Source organism: Bombina bombina, chromosome 3, assembly GCF_027579735.1.
Source record: "Bombina bombina isolate aBomBom1 chromosome 3, aBomBom1.pri, whole genome shotgun sequence".
Lineage (NCBI taxonomy): Eukaryota > Metazoa > Chordata > Amphibia > Anura > Bombinatoridae > Bombina > Bombina bombina.
The window spans coordinates 1159178236-1159196544 of record NC_069501.1 but is presented as its reverse complement, the minus strand read 5'-3'; the positions used below and the strand labels follow the sequence as shown (position 1 = coordinate 1159196544).

General features: G+C 36.3%; 1 protein-coding gene across 2 annotated transcripts in view; it reads left to right on the top strand.

The window, feature by feature from the left end:
- Positions 1–17911, top strand: part of GRIA4 (glutamate ionotropic receptor AMPA type subunit 4) — a 771385-nt gene extending 753474 nt beyond the window's left edge. For both annotated transcript variants that reach the window (XM_053708572.1, XM_053708570.1), the window contains exon 16: positions 17732–17911. In XM_053708572.1, the coding sequence (XP_053564547.1) occupies positions 17732–17896 (165 nt within the window). In that variant the 3' untranslated portion in view covers positions 17897–17911. The remainder of the gene's footprint in view (positions 1–17731) is intronic.
- Positions 17912–18309: the final 398 nt, after the last annotated feature.

Genomic DNA, 18309 nt, shown 5'->3' with positions numbered 1-18309 from the left:
CTAAGTCTAACACTAACCCTAACACCCCCCTAACTTAAATATTATTTTAATAAATCTAAATAAAAATTACTCTTATTAACTAAATTAATCCTTTTTAAAAATAAATACTTAGCTATAAAATAAACCCTAAGATAGCTACAATATAACTAATAATAATATTGTAGCTATTTTAGGATTTATTTTTATTTTACAGGCAAATTTAAATTTATTTTAACTAGGTACAATAGCTATTAAATAGTTATTAACTATTTAATAGCTACCTAGATAAAATAAAGACAAATTTACCTGTAAAATAAAAACTAACCTAAGTTACAATTACACCTAACACTACACTATCATTAAATACATTATTCCTATTTAAAACTAAATACTTACCTGTAAAATAAACCCTAAGCTAGCTACAATGTAATTAATAATTACATTGTAGCTATCTTAGGATTTATATTTATTTTACAGGCAACTTTGTATTTATTTTAACTAGGTACAATAGTTATTAAATAGTTATTAACTATTTAATAACCGCCTAGCTAAAATAAATACAAAATTACCTGTAAAATAAATCCTAACCTAAGTTACAATTAAACCTAACACTACATTATCATTAAATAAATTAAATTAATTAACTACAAGTAGCTACAATTAAATACAATTAAATAAACTAACTAAAGTACAAAAAAAACCAAAACACTAAATTACAGAAAATAAAAAAAAGATTACAAGAATTTTAAACTAATTACACCTAATCTAAGCCCCCTAATAAAATAAAAAAAAACAAAATAATAAAATTCCCTACCCTATACTACATTACAAAGTTACCAGCTCTTTTACCAGCCCTTAAAAGGGCTTTTTGCGGGGCATGCCCCAAAGTAATCAGCTCTTTTGCCTGTAAAAAAAAAAATACAACCCCCCAACATTAAAACCCACCACCCACATACCCCTACTATAACTCACCCAAACCCCCCTTAAATAAACCTAACACTACCCCCCTGAAGATCTCCCTACCTTGAGTCGTGTTCACCCAGCCGGGCCGAAGTCATCATCCAAGGGGCGCTGAAGATGTCTTCCATCCAATAGAAGTCTTCATCCAAGGGGCGCTGAAGAGGTCTTCCATCCGATAGAAGTTTTCATCCAAAGGGGCGCTGAAGAGGTCTTCCATCCGATAGAAGTCTTCATCCAGGCGGCGTCTTCAATCTTCATCCATCCGGAGCGGAGCGGAGCCATCTTCAAAGCAGCCGACGCGGATCCATCCTCTTCAACAGACGCCTACTCGCCGAATGAATATTCCTTTAAGTGACGTCATCCAAGATGGCGTCCCTCGTATTCCGATTGGCTGATAGGATTCTATCAGCCAATTGGAATTAAGGTAGGAAAAATCTGATTCACTGATTCAATCAGCCAATCAGATTGAGCTTGCATTCTATTGGCTGATCGAAACAGCCAATAGAATGCGAGCTCAATCTGATTGGCTGATTGGATCAGCCAACCGGATTGAACTTGAATCTGATTGGCTGATTGAATCAGCCAATCAGATTTTTCCTACCTTAATTCCGATTGGCTGATAGAATCCTATCAGCCAATCGGAATTCGAGGGAAGCCATCTTGGATGACGTCACTTAAAGGAATATTCATTCGGCGAGTAACCATCGGTTGAAGAGGATGGATCCGCGTCAGCTGCTTTGAAGATGGCTCGGCTCAGCTTTGGATGGATGAAGATTGAAGACGCCACCTGGATGAAGACTTCTATCAGATGGAAGACCTCTTCAGCGCCCCTTGGATGAAGACTTCTATCGGATGGAAGACCTCTTCAGCGCCCCTTGGATGAAGACTTCTATCAGATGGAAGACATCTTCAGTGCCCCTTGGATGATGACTTCGGCCCGGCTGGGTGAACACTAGATATATGCATGATCGAAAAATTTGTTTCGGATCGATTCAGAGTTTTTCACATTTTGGATCGATTCGAATTCGGAAAACTTCAAATTAATTTGTTTCGGATTCATTCAGATTCGAAATAATTCAGCTGGATTCGGTTTGGAAATTCGGAATTTCGGTATGTGTGCTGTGTATTAGACTAGTATTATGTACTGTATATTAGGTGTAACCCATAGCAGAGTGATATAACCTAATATACTGTACAATACTAGTGTAATCCATGGCCATCCGAATTTACCGAATAAATCCGAACTAATTCGGATTTATTCGGTAAATTCAGCAGTATTTTAATTCGGGAATTTGGTTCGATCTGAATCTCCGAATTTGCCGAATTCTCCCGAATTTCTGAATCGATCCGAAACGAATTGCACATATCTAGTGAACACGACTCAAGGTAGGGAGATCTTCAGGGGGGTATTGTTAGGTTTATTTAAGGGGGGTTTTGGTGGGTTAGAGTAGGGGTATGTGGGTGGTGGGTTTTATGTTGGGGGGGTTGTATTTTTTTTTACATGCAAAAGAGCTGATTACTTTGGGGCATGCCCCACAAAAAGCCCTTTTAAGGGCTGGTAGAAGAGCTGGTTACTTTGTAATGTAGTATAGGGTAGGGACTTTTATTATTTTGTTTTTTTTATTTTATTAGGGGGCTTAGAATAGGTGTAATTAGTTTAAAATTCTTGTAATCTTTTTTTATTTTCTGTAATTTAGTGTTTGTTTTTTTTGTACTTTAATTAGTTTATTTAATTGTATTTAATTGTAGCTACTTGTAGTTAATTAATTTAATTTATTTAATGATAGTGTCGTGTTAGGTTTAATTGTAACTTAGGTTAGGATTTATTTTACAGGTAATTTTGTATTTATTTTAGCTAGGTGGTTATTAAATAATTAATAACTATTTAATAACTATTGTACCTAGTTAAAATAAATACAAAGTTGCCTGTAAAATAAATATAAATCCTAAGATAGCTACAATTTAATTATTAATTACATTGTAGCTAGCTTAGGGTTTATTTTACAGGTAAGTTTTTAGTTTTAAATAGGAATAATTTATTTAATGATAGTGTAGTGTTAGGTGTAATTGTAACTTAGGTTAGGTTTTTATTTTACAGGTAAATTTGTCTTTATTTTATCTAGGTAGCTATTAAATAGTTATTAACTATTTAATAGCTATTGTACCTAGTTAAAATAAATTAAAATTTGCCTGTAAAATAAAAATAAATCCTAAAATAGCTACAATATTATTATTAGTTATATTGTAGCTATCTTAGGGTTTATTTTATAGGTAAGTATTTAGTTTTAAATAGGATAAATTTAGTTAATAAGAGTAATTTTTATTTAGATTTATTAAAATAATATTTAAGTTAGTGGGGTGTTAGGGTTAGTATTAGACTTAGGATTAGGAGTTAATTAGTTTAATATAGATGGCGGTGGTATAGGGGGGGCAGGATAGGAGATAATAAATTTATTATAGGTGGCGACGGTGTAGGGGGGGCAGATTAGGGGTTAATAAGTTTAATATAGGTGGCGGCGGGGTCCGGGGGCGGCGGTTTAGGGGTTAAACAATTTATTTAGTTGCGGCGGGGTACGGGATCGGCAGGATAGGGGTTAATAAGTTTATTAGAGTGGTGGTGGGCTCCGGGAGCGGCGGTTTAAGGGTTAACATGTTTAATATAGTTGCGGCGGGGTCCGGGAGCCGCGGTTTAGGGGGTAATAACTTTATTTAGTTGCGGGGGGCTCCGGGGGTGCCGGTATATGGGGTAGAACAGTATAGTATAGTGTGAGTGCTTAGTGACAGGGGTATCAATAAAGCTGTAGAAAAGCCGAAGAGCAGCGATATCGGATGAGTTATAACTATCACAGTCCACTGCTCATCGCCCTGTACTTGGTGTGCAGCTTTTTGACAGCTTTTTTGATAACTTTGGCGAGCGTATTCAGGTCCACGGCGGAGATGGTAGGCGAGCTTAGGCGAGTATATTGGGGCCGGCGACGGCAGGTACGTACGGAGCTTGATAACTAGAGGCCCTTGTCTCTTTAAAGCGACAACCCCTGTGAGATTGTTACTTTATCACCTCATTTATAACTCTTCCTAACTGACTTCAGCACAGGAGGTACAATAAAGTAAGAGATAAAACTAGGGCAACTTAATTTATAATACGGTGGTGCCAGTTACTCTATAGAGACTACAACTTTTCACTTCAATACTTAAAGTGGTGGTAAACGTTCCCATTTGTATAAACATATCCTGAATGTTAGCAATATTTTAACTCACCAGTTGTAATGAAGATACGATTTAACTTACTTTTTAATCTAGTGCTGAAATTCTAATACCCTGTGGTCCAATAGCCCACTTCAAAAGTCATTTTTTTATGATCCAGCGGTTTGAACTGTTTTCCAATCAGCACTCTAGCCATACGGCACTCACACAATTTTTTTTGTAGCTAGAGTGCCAAATGGAGAACAGTTCAAACAGCTCACAAAAAAATTACTTTTGAAGTAGGCGACCAGAAAGTGGGGTATTTAAATTTCAGCGCTACAGGAAAAAGTATTTTAAAGTGTATCTTCATTACAACTGATTAATTAAAGGGACATAAAACCTATTTTTTTTTTCTTGTATGATTCAGATAGAACAAACAATTTTAAACTACTTTCAAATTTACTTCTATTAGCAAAGTGTCTTAGTTTTCTTGTTATCATTTGTTGAAAAGCAGGGAAGGAACATTCAGGAGTGTGCAACATGTGTCTGCAACAATGTTATGCATTAGCAAGAGCACTAGATGGCAGTGCCCAGATCTAGTGCTCCAGGCATGTGCACGCTACCTATCTAGATATCTCTTCAACAAAGAATAACATGAGAACAATGCAAATTTGATAATAGAAGTAAATTGAAAACTTTTTTTAAATTGTATTCTCTATCTGAATCATGAAAGAAAATATTTGAGTTTCATGTCTCTATAAACTTTATCTAAAATACTGCTAACATTCCGTATCTGTTTATACAAAAGGGAACGTTTACCATCTCTTTAAACTACTAATATCATTTTAAAAATACATCTGCATATTATACTCAGGTTAATCTTTAATTAATACACCATTATATATAGTATTTATTTCGGGCCAGATTACAAGTGGAGCATTATTTAACGAACTCGCTCGAGCGTTATCTGTACTAGAAGAAAGCTTTTTTGCTTACGGGTTGCTCATATTACAAGTTGAAAGTAAAAAGTTATCACTCGTGCGCTAACCCGACGCGTGTAAAAAGCCAAACTTTCAATATTGCGCATTCGATAACCTATTCTCCCGTAGAAGTCAATGGAGCCAAAAAAGTGGAAAAAAACATACAACTCACGTGCAAAACCCGATCACGTGCGCTAACCAACATGAAATATGAATATTTCATATTTCAATTTTCTTCAGATAGAAGAAAATGTTTTATTTATTCATAAATATATATATATATAAATATATAGATATATATAGTAATAGCGGAATCTGTTGGCGCTCTACAAATACCTAATAATAATAATAATATCTATTTATAAATACATAAAACATATTCCTCCATGTGCAGAACATTGGAATGTTAATATTTACAGTAAATACACAGTATATTTCAATTTGTAATACAAGCGATAAACCCCTTTTTGCTCACGCGTAACTGTTAGTGCTCCACTCGTAATCTAACCCAATATAGTTGGAATAATTTATATATATTAACACATAGAAATGTTAATTTATTTACTCGCCAACAAGCTGTGTATCCATTTGAAACCTCAGATAAGATTTATGTCCAGTGCAATTTACTTTATGACAGTTATAGTACCAAATCTGATCAGATGCATGCCCTGAAGCCCTATTATGTGAGCTTTATGCCCATGTAAGATCTCTTTGGCTGCTAAAAGGCTAGATTATGAGTGGAGTGCTATTTAGCGCTCCTGCTTGCTCGTTATTAACACTAGACGGAGGCTTGTTGCGCTTCAGGTTGAGCTTGTATTATTAGTTGAAAGTAAAAAAGTAAGCACGCAAGCAAAAATCCACCTCACGCAAAAAGTTGTGCTTTAAATATCGCGGCCACATCAACGTATTCTCACATAGACTGCAATAGAGCATGCAAAAAAAACTAGCACCCATACTCGCACGATAACCCAACCGTGTTTATTCAAGTGAGCTAAACCCAACCTGAAATATGAATATGTCACATTCCATTGTTCTTCACATAGAAGAATGTTATATTTATTCTTAAATAAATTTTTCAATATATATCTGATGATTTTTTGGTAAAATATATATATTTTCCAATATATCTCTATGATTATATATAGGTATGGATATAAACAGAAATATATATATATATACACTTAGAACATATTCTCCTATGTGAAGAACATTGGAATGTGTGCAGTACAAACACAGTTAAACACTACACTACATATGAACATTGCATAAATATGATTTCTATGTTTTCAGCTACTTGACTGCAAAGGGCTTCAATGCACACACACACACACACACACACACACATATACATATACACATATATATATATATATATATATATATATATATATATATATATATATATATATATATAAATGTACTGTATGGAAACGGCACACACCATCTATTGCATCTACCTGGTGCTGTGCTGTAAACAAAGTATAAATCATCCAAGTAATCCCACACCCGGCATAAGCGATTGATGGAAACCCAAAAAGAAGCAGGCACCACAGGAGTATAATCCAAAGCCTTTTATGAAAAAAACAAGGAAACAAGGGCCTTAACCCATAGCGTTTCGGCTCTTGCAGGAGCCTTTTTCAAATGGAGGCTGTAGAGACATAACAAACACCACCCAACACCCATCTTAAATACTATACCCAATCTACAATCTGTACAGATGGTCACAAGCCGGACCGCATATCAATCCCATCAGCTGTGTACATGATGGAATGCACCGCGCCTAGTGCTGACGTCATCAGACCTCATAGGTATAAACAAAGACAACGTGATCAGTTGTCATAACAACCGGGTAAACACTTTTGAATACCCGAGTGCACATGCAAGGAACATTGCGAGGTCACGGCTATGAGCTCTGTAACTAAAAATTCCTTAATATAAAGGAATCACACATCCAGAATGAGAGAGATACCCACATCCCATATATACAATTTATACATACAGCGCAGAATAGAAAATAATTTTTGCGTACCGTAACTTAAAGGGACATTAAACACTTTGAGATGGTAATATAAAATTATAAATTGTATATAATAAAACAACTCTGCATTATACTTTCATTATTTATTTTGTCCTCTTTGCCTGTAATTCCACTCTGAAATTGTGAGCTTTTAAGTTCCTGTTAGAAATGGAAGTGCAGAGCACTGTTAAATCCAGCACAACGATTGGCTGTACACTCTAGTGAGCTATTTATAACTGACCCTAATTGGCCACAGCAGAGAAGGTAACACAAGTTACAACATGGCAGCTCCCAGTGTTTTATAGACACTAAAACTTTACACTTATTTTGTCACTTTTTAAACAACTAATGAAACTTTAAAAAATACATCTACATGTTAGTCATGGACTAATCTTTTCTTTGAATGCATCATTCTATCTAGCATGTATTTAGTGTTTAATGTCCCTTTAATAGAGGAAATCTATTCTATAATCAATGGTATCAATGGAAATACTCAAATAGCACAAATCATAAGACAATATATAGGAACTAAATTGTTGCGTAACAAAATTAACTCCCCCATCAAACCTCAAGGAATTGGAAGAAACTTATATCTTTGTATTTATATCAGGATGATTATATTTTACAGACCTTGGGCACAGCGATGGGGTCTAGTATGGCCCCATCATATGCTAACATTTACATGACAATGTATGAGCAGTGCAATATTTTTGTCTCTCAGCAGGACTCCATCAGATTTTTTCATCGTTATATAGACAACGTTATGTTGATCTGGAGGGGGACTTCAGAAGCTCTTCTTGAATGGTTTAATAATCTCAATGCTCTAGAATCCACTATCAGGTTAAGATCGAATGGGATCCACACAAAAAAAAATATTTTAGATTTGGAGATCTTTAAGGTCCCCACTATAGGAGGGTATAAGATGCAAACTACCTTATATCAGAAGGATACTGATAAAAATTCTATATTGCATTACAATAATTTTCACCCATACTTCCAAAAAAATGGAGTCAGCTCCTCACAGCTCCTGCGGGTCATAAGGAATAACGACGAAGATTCCCGCAAGAAGATCCAGTTACAGGAGATGGCATTGCGGTTTCTCCAAAGAGGGTACCCCCAACAACTGATTACTCAACAGTGCATAGATGCCGAATAATGGACCCAGGAAGGTCTAACTATAAGAAAATCACAGAGTACCAGTAATAACATTTGAATTTCATCACTACCTTTACACCTGGCTCAGAGATAGTGGCCACTACTATCAAGAACAATAGGATTGTACTGTCAAAAGACACATGTCTCCCATTTTATGATTTCCCACCTCCACGGATGGTTTATAAGAGGGCTAAGAATTTGTGAGACCTGCTGGTATTAAACGATCCGATACATTCTTATGAAAAAAAGATGTGGCTACCGAAAGGGAAACAGGAGTTGGAGTTGCGTCACATGCAACAGCCTAATTACGGGCAAGAGTTTTTATCACCCACATACCAACAGGAGTTATAATATAAAACATAGACTGTCATGTACATCAGAATATGTTGTATATGCTATAATTTGCCCCTGTTCCCTTTACTATATAGGCAAGACAGTTATATCATTCAGAGAGCGACTTGCCAGTCATGTCGTCTATACGGCAAGCACTAGAGAAGGGCCGCTCAGATCAACCGGTTGCCAGGCACTTTCTGCAAGCAGGTCACTCAATAGACCATGTGCCTCGCCTCAGGCATGGTGGTGATAGGACGCAAGCCTTGCTACGCCTGGAGGCTAGATGGATTTTCGATTTGGACACAATCACCCCAGGGGGATTGAATACAACGATTTATTACGGATGTTGCTATAAGCAATGAATGAACTGCAGGAACCTTTTCCTCATATAAATACAAAGATATAAGTTTCTACCAATTCCTTGAGGTTTGAAGGGGAGTTCATTTTGTTATGCAACAATTTAGTTCCTATATATTGTCTTATGATTTGTGCAATTTGAGTATTTCCATTGATACCATTGAGTATAGGATGGATTTCCTCTATTAAGTTATGGTACACAAAAATTATTTTCTATTCTGCGTTGTATGTATAAATTGTATATATGGGATGTGGGTATATCTCTCACTCCAGATGTGTGATTCCTTTATATTAAGGAATTTTTAGTTACAGAACTCACAGCTGCAACTTAGCAATGATCCTTGCATGCACACTCAGGTATTCAAAAGTGTTTACCCGGTCGTTATGACAACCACTCACGTTGTCTTTGTTTATGCTGGTGAGGTCTGATGATGTCAGCACTCGGCACGGTGCGTTCCATCATGTGCACAGCTGATGGGATTGATGTGCGGTCCTGCTTGTGACCATCTGTACAGGCTTTAGGTAGATTGGGTAAAGTATTTAAGATGGGTGTTGGGTGGTGTTTGTTATGTCTCTACGGCCTCAATTTAAAAAAAGGCTCCTGCGAGAGCCGAAACGTTATGGGTTAAAGCCCTTGTTTCCTTGTTTTTTTTCCATAAAATGCTTTGGATTATACTCCTGTGGTGCCTGCTTCTTTTTGGGTTTCCCTCCATCGCTTATGCTGGGCGTGGGATTACTTGGATAATATATATATAGTATATATATGTATGTCTACATATGTATACATTATTTGTATGTATGTGTTTATATGTCTGTAAATACATATATGTATATAAAAATACTTAAATACATATGTACACACACACATACAGTAAATATTTATAAATATATATTTGCATACATACAAATACATATTTAGACATGTGTATGTATGTATGTATCTCTATTTTAAAGCCCTTTGCAGGCCTTTTAAGACATATTTTTGAGCTCTTATAACTTTTTAATGCAATATTTTTTTTTAAGATAGTGATATTATGAGTGTAACTGTAACCTATACATGTATTTTTGTTGTGTTTTATGCAACTTTTTGTCTTGCATAACAGTTAACCAAAGCGCTGAAGTCCTGCTAACCTAATTCACATTAAATTGGATTGCGCTCAAGCGAATGCGTTTACTTTCAACTTATAATTAGCACGCTATTTCCATCATGCACAAAGAGCTGTGATATACCCCATAACGCTCACGCTACAATTGCTCCTCACTCCTAATCTAGCCCAAAGTTGGACAGGCCTGATTATAGCAGCTATATAAACAAATTACTTTACTGAACATGTGTGTGCTACCTATATCCACCATGGTGCCAGATTTTAATTGAGAGGGTTATTAGAGCAGTGTGCCTTTCTGCTGTACCTACACAACAGCCAAGTAGTTAAATACAATAGAGATGCAATCTGTATTTCAGGTAGAAAAGGGAACAGCAATGTCAGTTACAGCAGACCACAAGGCAGGCAGCTGTTTGCACCTCCTGCACATTCTATTGTTTTGTTCATGATTTAGATAGTTATAAGACTTAAAGGGCTAATAAACAGTATGAGATTGTAATATAACGTTTAACTGTGTAGTCAATATACTTTCTTTATTGATTTTGTGCCCTTTAGCTGTACTTGAAAATGATTGGTTTTCTAAATTCCACTTGGTTTCTTAAAAGTAATGTGTGCTGCCACATTGCTATTTTGTGCTATTTTGCTAAGGGCAATTAGGGAAGATATAAAATATTCAACAAAAGACTTTGCAAACAAGGCTGTGAGGAAGATAGGGCTATTAAAGTATCATTGTAAAACAATACATCTACATATTATTATAAGGCTAATCTTTGCTTTGAATACATTATGTCTATCATGTATTTACTGTTTAATATCCATTTAAAATCTTGTTCTACAACTAATAGGAATACAGTTCAATGGCAGCTTTTTATTGTAATTCAGGTAGCATCTGCATAAGTTAAACTTAATGGAGGTTTGTCTTCTTTTAACTTTATCTACTATGTTACTTTGTATTATTATTATCAGTTATTTGTAGAACATCAACAGATTCAGCAGTGCTATAAACATAGGCATGGTATGCAAGTTAAGATTTATAGGGCTCAAGTGGGTAGAGGGCCCTGCTGAGAGTTACACTGTTGTAGTCAGCTCTTATGAAGGTGATCTGTGAACAGCTGGGCTCATAGGCTTACATTCTAAGGGGGTTCAAGTGGATAACAAAGGAGGAGAGGAACTAGGGTTATGAAAGGTTGGGTTAGTTGTATGCATCCCTGTACAGTAGGGTCTTTAAGGAGCACTTGAAACTTTCAAAACTAGGGGAGGGTCTTGTGGAGCAAGGCAGAAAGTTCCACAAAATTGGGGCCATTCTGGAGCAGTCCTGTAGATGGTGTGTGAGGTGTTGGCAAAAGAGAAGAGCAGGAGATCATGAGCAGAGCGAAGAGCATGGAGGGAGAGTATCTGGAGACGAGGTCTGAAATATGGGGGGAGTAGTGTTATTGAGGGTCTTTATTGTAAGGATTTTGCGTTTAATTATGGAGACTAGAGGAAGCCACTAAACGGATTAGCAGAGAGCTGCAGCATATGACAATTAAGCAAGATTAGCCTCAGAGGTATTCATCATGGAGTGTAAATCAGATAGACAGCAACTAGGGAGACCAGGGAGGATTAAATTGCAATAGTCAAAGCGGGAAATGATGAGAGTGTGGATTAAATTTTTTGTTCTGTTTTGTGTGAGGAAGTGTCGAATTTTGGGGATGCTTTTCAAGGGGGAATCAGCAGGAATTGGCCAAACACTGGATGTGAGGAGTGAAAGAAAGATCTGTGTCCAGGGTCGGCTCCAAGGGGGGGGGCATTGGGGGGCAATGCCCACTTAAATGAAATGCTGTGCCCCCTCAAAATATATTGATATGATCATACGCTTTAATAATAATAAATAAAATAATGAATTGTTATGTAATGCTGCATGCTGGGGGCGGAGTTAGCTGTCGAACTGTGAGGTCGCATCACGCATCTGCAAGGAGCTCTGTGTCTTAACCTCTTATTTGGAATTGGAAGTTTATTAGAGACTTTTTGGACTTGTCTTTAACCCTATTAATTTTACCTAACTATCGTGAGTTACTCGTTGTCTTAAATAATAGACCATGATAAGAATATGATTGTATCATATAAATATAAGTCTATAAATGATTACCGGCTTCTATCGATGCCTCAAAAGTGCACTGTGATCTTAGGCCGGGCCTAAGATCACAGTGCACTTTTGAGGCATCGATAGAAGCCGGTAGCCATTTATAGACTTATATTTTTATGATACAATCCTATTCTTATAGGTTCACAGTACATACTTTGTATTAAGTAGCCTGATATCCGTTAGTTATTGTGAAACAGGTATAGCTAAATCTAATCTACAAAATTACCAGTACCTGAAAACCTAGTATCCTCACTGCTATTACAAACAAAGGGGTTAATTGCATTGGGGGGTTTGGGGTGCATGGCTGTTTAGGGAACATGATTGAGATTTGAGAATGAGTTTAAGGGTTTTGGATCATGGTGATTAAGGGGTAAATTGTTTTTAAGGAGCTATTGCACTGGGGGTCTCAAGTTTAATGGCTCTTTTTTAGTGCACTGCATAGGATTTAGACATCATTCTTTTACCTAGTGATTTAGCACATATTCTACAAATGTTAATAGTGAGGGATAAGTCAGCCAGAAGCTACACTTTCCTGTAGAATATGTAGGGCTGTTCTTATTTTGACTCTCATACATGCTTTGTAAATGCGTGCCCGCTCGTGAAAAAAAAGGTCCCCCCATTTCATTCATTCTGGAGCCGACCCTGTCTGTGTCAAATGTGACCCCCAAGACATCTGGCATGGGGGGTTGGGGTAATGATGTTATTATCAATAGTTATTATATAATGTTAAGGGGTAGATATTTTTGAAGAAGAGGGGGAAATAAGGAGCTCAGTTTTGGAGAAAGACAGTTAGTGACACAAGTTGGCAAGGAAGGAAACAGATCTGGTGCAGAAAGGTAGCTTTGGTTGTCATCAGCATACAAATTATATTATAAACCATGGGACTTTATTATGGAACCTAAGGATTGCATATAGATTGAGAAGAGAAGGGGACCAAGGACAGGGCCTTGTAATACCCCAAGAGAAAGTGGTAAAGGGGCAGAGGATGCACCAGAGAAGACTACACTAAAGGTACGGTTAGAAAGGTAGGAAGAGAACCACAAAAGGGCTATGTCTCAAATGCCAAAGGATTGGAAGTTTTGCAGCAAGAGAGGGTAGTGTACGGTATCAAAGGCTTCAGACAGATCGAGAAGGATTAACAGAGAGAAGTGCCCTTTCAGTTTTGTTGTAAGTAGGTAGTTTGTAACCTTAAAGGGACACTAAACACAAATTCTTTTGTTCATGATTCAGATAGAGCATGCCATTTTAAGAAACTTTCTAATTTACTCTTATTTATCAATTTTTCTTCGTTCTCTTGCTATCTTGATTTGAAAAAGAAGGCATCTATGCTAAGGAGCAAGCCAATTTTTGGTTCAGACCCTGGACAGCACTTGTTTATTGGTGCTGTCCAATCAGCAAGGACAACCCATGTTGTGGACCAAAAATGGGCCGACTTCTAAACTTACATTCTTGCTTTTCAAATAAAGATAGCAAGAGAATTAATCAAAATTGATAATTGGAGTAAACTAGAAAGTTGCTTAAAATTGCATGCTCTATCTGAATCATGAAAGAAAAAATGTGGGTTCAGTGTTCCTTTAACGATTTCAGTCACTGTGGAGTGTTGGGGGTGATTGCTATGGATTGCTATGGGTCAAGGAGGGGGTTTAATATTTTATAAAAGTGTATATACTAGCCTTTCCAGAATTTTTGAGGCAACAGGGTGTAGGAAAATAGGGTGTAGTTGGAGGGGGGTTGAATAGAGAGAAGGTTTCTGAGGATAGGTGTGACTAGAGAATGTTTAAGAAATGAGGGAAACATACCAGTGCTGAGGGAGAGGTTGAAAATGTGTGTGAGGATAGTAATAAGGGTAAGAGAGAGGGAGTAGCTGTTAGGGGATGGGATTGAGGGGACTGGTAGTGAGGTGAGAGGACAATATAAGGGCAGAAACTTCTTCCTCAGTAAAAGGGGCAAAAGAGATGAATTTGTGGGTTTTGGGTGATAGTATGCTGTATGTATGTTAAGGAATTATTTTGTTTCTGATTAAATAAATTTTGTTGTTGAAGTGGCTGGCAAAATCTTGAGCTGAGAGAGAAGTTGTATTAGGAGGTAGGGAAGGACAGAGAAAGGTATTGGAAGTGGAGAACAAATGTTTTGGGTTTGAAGAAAGAGTAGAGATAAAAGTAGAGAAGTAATCCTGCTTAGCGAGGTTAATGGCAAAATAATAGGAGTTCAAGTTGAACTTGTAGTGAAGAAAGTAAGCTGAACACCAAGATTTTCTCCAAGGTCGCTCAGCAGTGCATAGTTATAGAAGGAGAGGTCAAATTGTCAAGGATCAATGTAGGAGTTATAGTGACAGATTGGTCAGGGCAGGAAAAGGAAGAAATTAAAGAGAACAGAAGTTTAAGAGAGTTTGATTGATTTTGTTGATCTAGTGACTTAATGCTTGGAGTTTAGAGTGAGGGTTAGAAGGATGGAGAGTTGTAGGAAGTGCTGTGATGTTGCCAGTGAGGAGATGATGGTCAGAAAGAGGAAAAGAGGAATTTGTGAAGTTTGAGTGAGCGTATCAATAGCTGAAAATCAGATAAAGGGAGTGTCCGTCTTTGTGAGCGGGACCATTGTAACAAACTTTAAGAGGAAGTGAGCTGGAGAATTGTTTTGCAGTGGAGCAAGTGGGATTGTCAACAGGGAAGTTGAAATACCCAAGAATGAGGGCAGGGGTGTATGAGGAGAGTAAATAAGGTAACCAGGCAGCAAAATGATGGAGAAATTGAGTTGAGGAGCCATGGGGGCTATATATAGGTGCAACACATATGGAGAGGGGGAGAATATGCAAATCGTGTGGGTTTCAAAGAAGGAGAATGTGATGTAAGAGATGGGTTATATTTGTTGAAAGGCACAATGAGGGGAAAGTAAAAAACCTACACCACCTCCTTGTCTGTTTCCAGACCGAGGGGTGTGGCTGAAGGGGAGACCCCCATTTGACAATGTAGCAGTGGAGGCTGTGTCTGATGTAGAGAGCCAGGTTTCTGTGATAGCCAGAAGGTTGATAAAATGGGTGATAAAGAGGTTGTGAAGAGAAGTAAGCTTGTTGCAAACATAGAGAGAGTTCCAGAGTGCACAAGTGAAGGGGGTTTTGGCTTTAGATGCAAAATTAATTTTAATAATGTTTACAGAGTTCTGATTTCTAGGTCTACGGAAAGGCATACATGGATGGGTGAGGTTAGGAAGTTGTGGGGGACCAGGATTGAGGGAGATATCACCAGCATCTAGTATGTGCAAAGGGAGAGTGTCTAGAATGAGGTGCAGGGAGGAGAGAGTTTAGAATTGTGTGAAATTCATGAGACCAATGTAAGGTGAAGGTAAAAGAGATGGGTGAATGAATGCAGCAATTGGTAAAGAGGAAAGCAGTACATTAATAAAATAGTTTGTTATAGAGACAAGCGGTAATAAAAAGGTACATGGAGATATGAAGCATTTTTACAAAAAGGGAATCAGTGAAACACATAAAACGCAGTATTACAACAGAACTTGCTTTGTGTCTTGTCCTTTGTTCAATCCCTTTGAATACTTGCATAATTATTTTGCCTATTCTTATTGTCTCACTTATAAATGATATTAAGATAACTGCCTTGCTATGCTACCCCCTTGCTATACTTCCCCATACAAGTGTTAAATTTATAGTTTAGAGCAGCTGGGTCCACTAAATTAGTTAAAGGGATATGAAACACAAATAAAGATACCAAGAGAATAAAGAAAATGTGATAATAGTAGTAACATATATACAATAGTAGAATCTTTATCTAATAGCTAAATATAGATTTATATATACACACACAAATATATTAACTCCTCAACTACCTTAATAAGCAACTTTGTACAGAGAATGTGGGTTTAGGAGGGGGTAATCAATACCTCAGAGATAAATTAGCTAAAAGTATTAACTCGTGCCTCCCTGGGAGAAAGTTGAACAAGTACAATTTTCAGATGTATTTTACAGCAAAGGGAAGCAAAATACATATTGAATGTATATTGCAATAATGTTTCTTTTTCAACAATGAATTTAATGAATTGAAATGCCGAGTTTCATAGTCCTTTAAAGTAAACAGACAATACCAGTTGGTGGAGGCAGAAGTTATGTTATTAGTCAACTTATAAATTCACAAAGCAAATAACAAGAGATTAAAATATCATTACAGTAAATACAGGACTTATTTAATAGCCTACAATCACCAAAAGAGTGGTGAAATACCCACAGTGAAATAGGAGCAGAAAACAGTGGTGTTTGCAGGATTTGATACAGCAAGGACTCAATTTACTATGTAATTAAAAGGACTAAACTTTAATGATTCAATTTAAAATAACTTTCCATTTTACTTATATTAGCTAGTTTGCTTCATACTCTTGGAATCCTTTGTTGAAAGGCATACTTAAGTAGACTTAGGGGCAACAATGCACTACTGGGGGCCAGCTGTTGATTGGTTGCTGCACATATATGGCACTGTCATTGGCCCACCCGATGTGTTCAGCTAGCTCCCATTAGTTAAATGCTGCTCCTTTAACTAAGGATACCAAGAGAATGAAGCATATCTGATAATAGAAGTAAATTGTATGCTCTATCTGAATCATGAAAGAAACATTTTGGGTTTCATGTCCCTTTAAGATAGCACATCTTTGCTTAGAGGTGCAGAAAAATAGATCCTAAGGGTAACACTCACAAAAGGGTTTAATTTATTTAGTGCTGAACACATTCACTATCCAGAAGCAAATATGTGTTGCTCCTATATTAAACTTCAGTCTATGATACCTTATCTGTTCTCTTGCAATTCAGAGATTGTTTGCATGTTTCATGTGACACTATTTTAAAATTGTGGCTAAATAATTGTCATGTTTATCACACCATAACATGTAGAATTAGTATATTAATAATGTTTATCACACCGTAACATGCAGAATTAGTATATTAATAATGTTTATCACACCATAACATGCAGCACTAGTATATTATAACACTGATTACAACTTTATCATTTAATCAGTTAGAGCAATGTTTTATTTAAAGGGACAAGAAACCCAACATTTTTCTTTCAAGTCCCTAATCTTTTATTTAAAATTATTTTCTGTTAATTGTATAATGTGGCTTGATTTACTAGTATTATGAAATGCATACTATGTTTAATGTCCTTTCATGATCAATAAACCATTTAAACAAGTTCTTCATTTAATAATTAAAATTTGATCAGTGATTAAGTGCTAAGATATGTATTTCATTAACAAATAAATATAATGAATAATAGATTTAAGTACTGAATATCTAAATAGTCTATAGAAAATTGACAAGCAAGACTTCCAGGTGTTTATTACATGTATTTAAAAAATATAATTAAATTAATATTTGTCAAGTTATTTTTTATATATATTATCAATAAAACATAAAAATGCAGATGTCTAACATAATTTAAGCATATTAATGTTTCTCTGTAGAATTTGAATGTGCAAAATAGATATTTTAATATATATATATATATATATATATATTTTTTTATTTTATTTTTTTTCTTAGCTGACCTTTTCTGAAGCCATAAGAAACAAAGCCAGATTATCCATTACGGGGAGTGTAGGAGAAAACGGACGTGTTTTGACTCCCGACTGCCCGAAGGCTGTTCACACTGGGACTGCAATTAGACAAAGTTCAGGATTGGCTGTAATTGCATCGGATCTACCATAAAAACCAAATAATTTATTGAGTGCCTTAATTATATACTGTTGGTGAGTGATTGAAATACAGCACAGACTGTCACAACAATGGAAAATCACTGATAACTTAGAAATTAATCCTGAGAAGGGGAAGTACATCCAAATGCGCCAAACATCATCAGCAAAAAGTGTGCATGAGCTCCGCTCGGATACCCAAACTCAGATTTTATATCAGGAAAATGCATAATTTAGTTTTATTGGGGGGAGGGTGTGGGAAAGAGTGTATTAGCAACAACAGATTTATCTTGATGGGACTATAATCTAAAAAGACTTGTCACTTAGCTCATTAAACTGTGAAGATTGGGATATGAATGGACAATATTTGCTATTTGTTCTAACAAAAAGGAAAATAGCTATAGAATACAACAAAACTACTAACCGGTA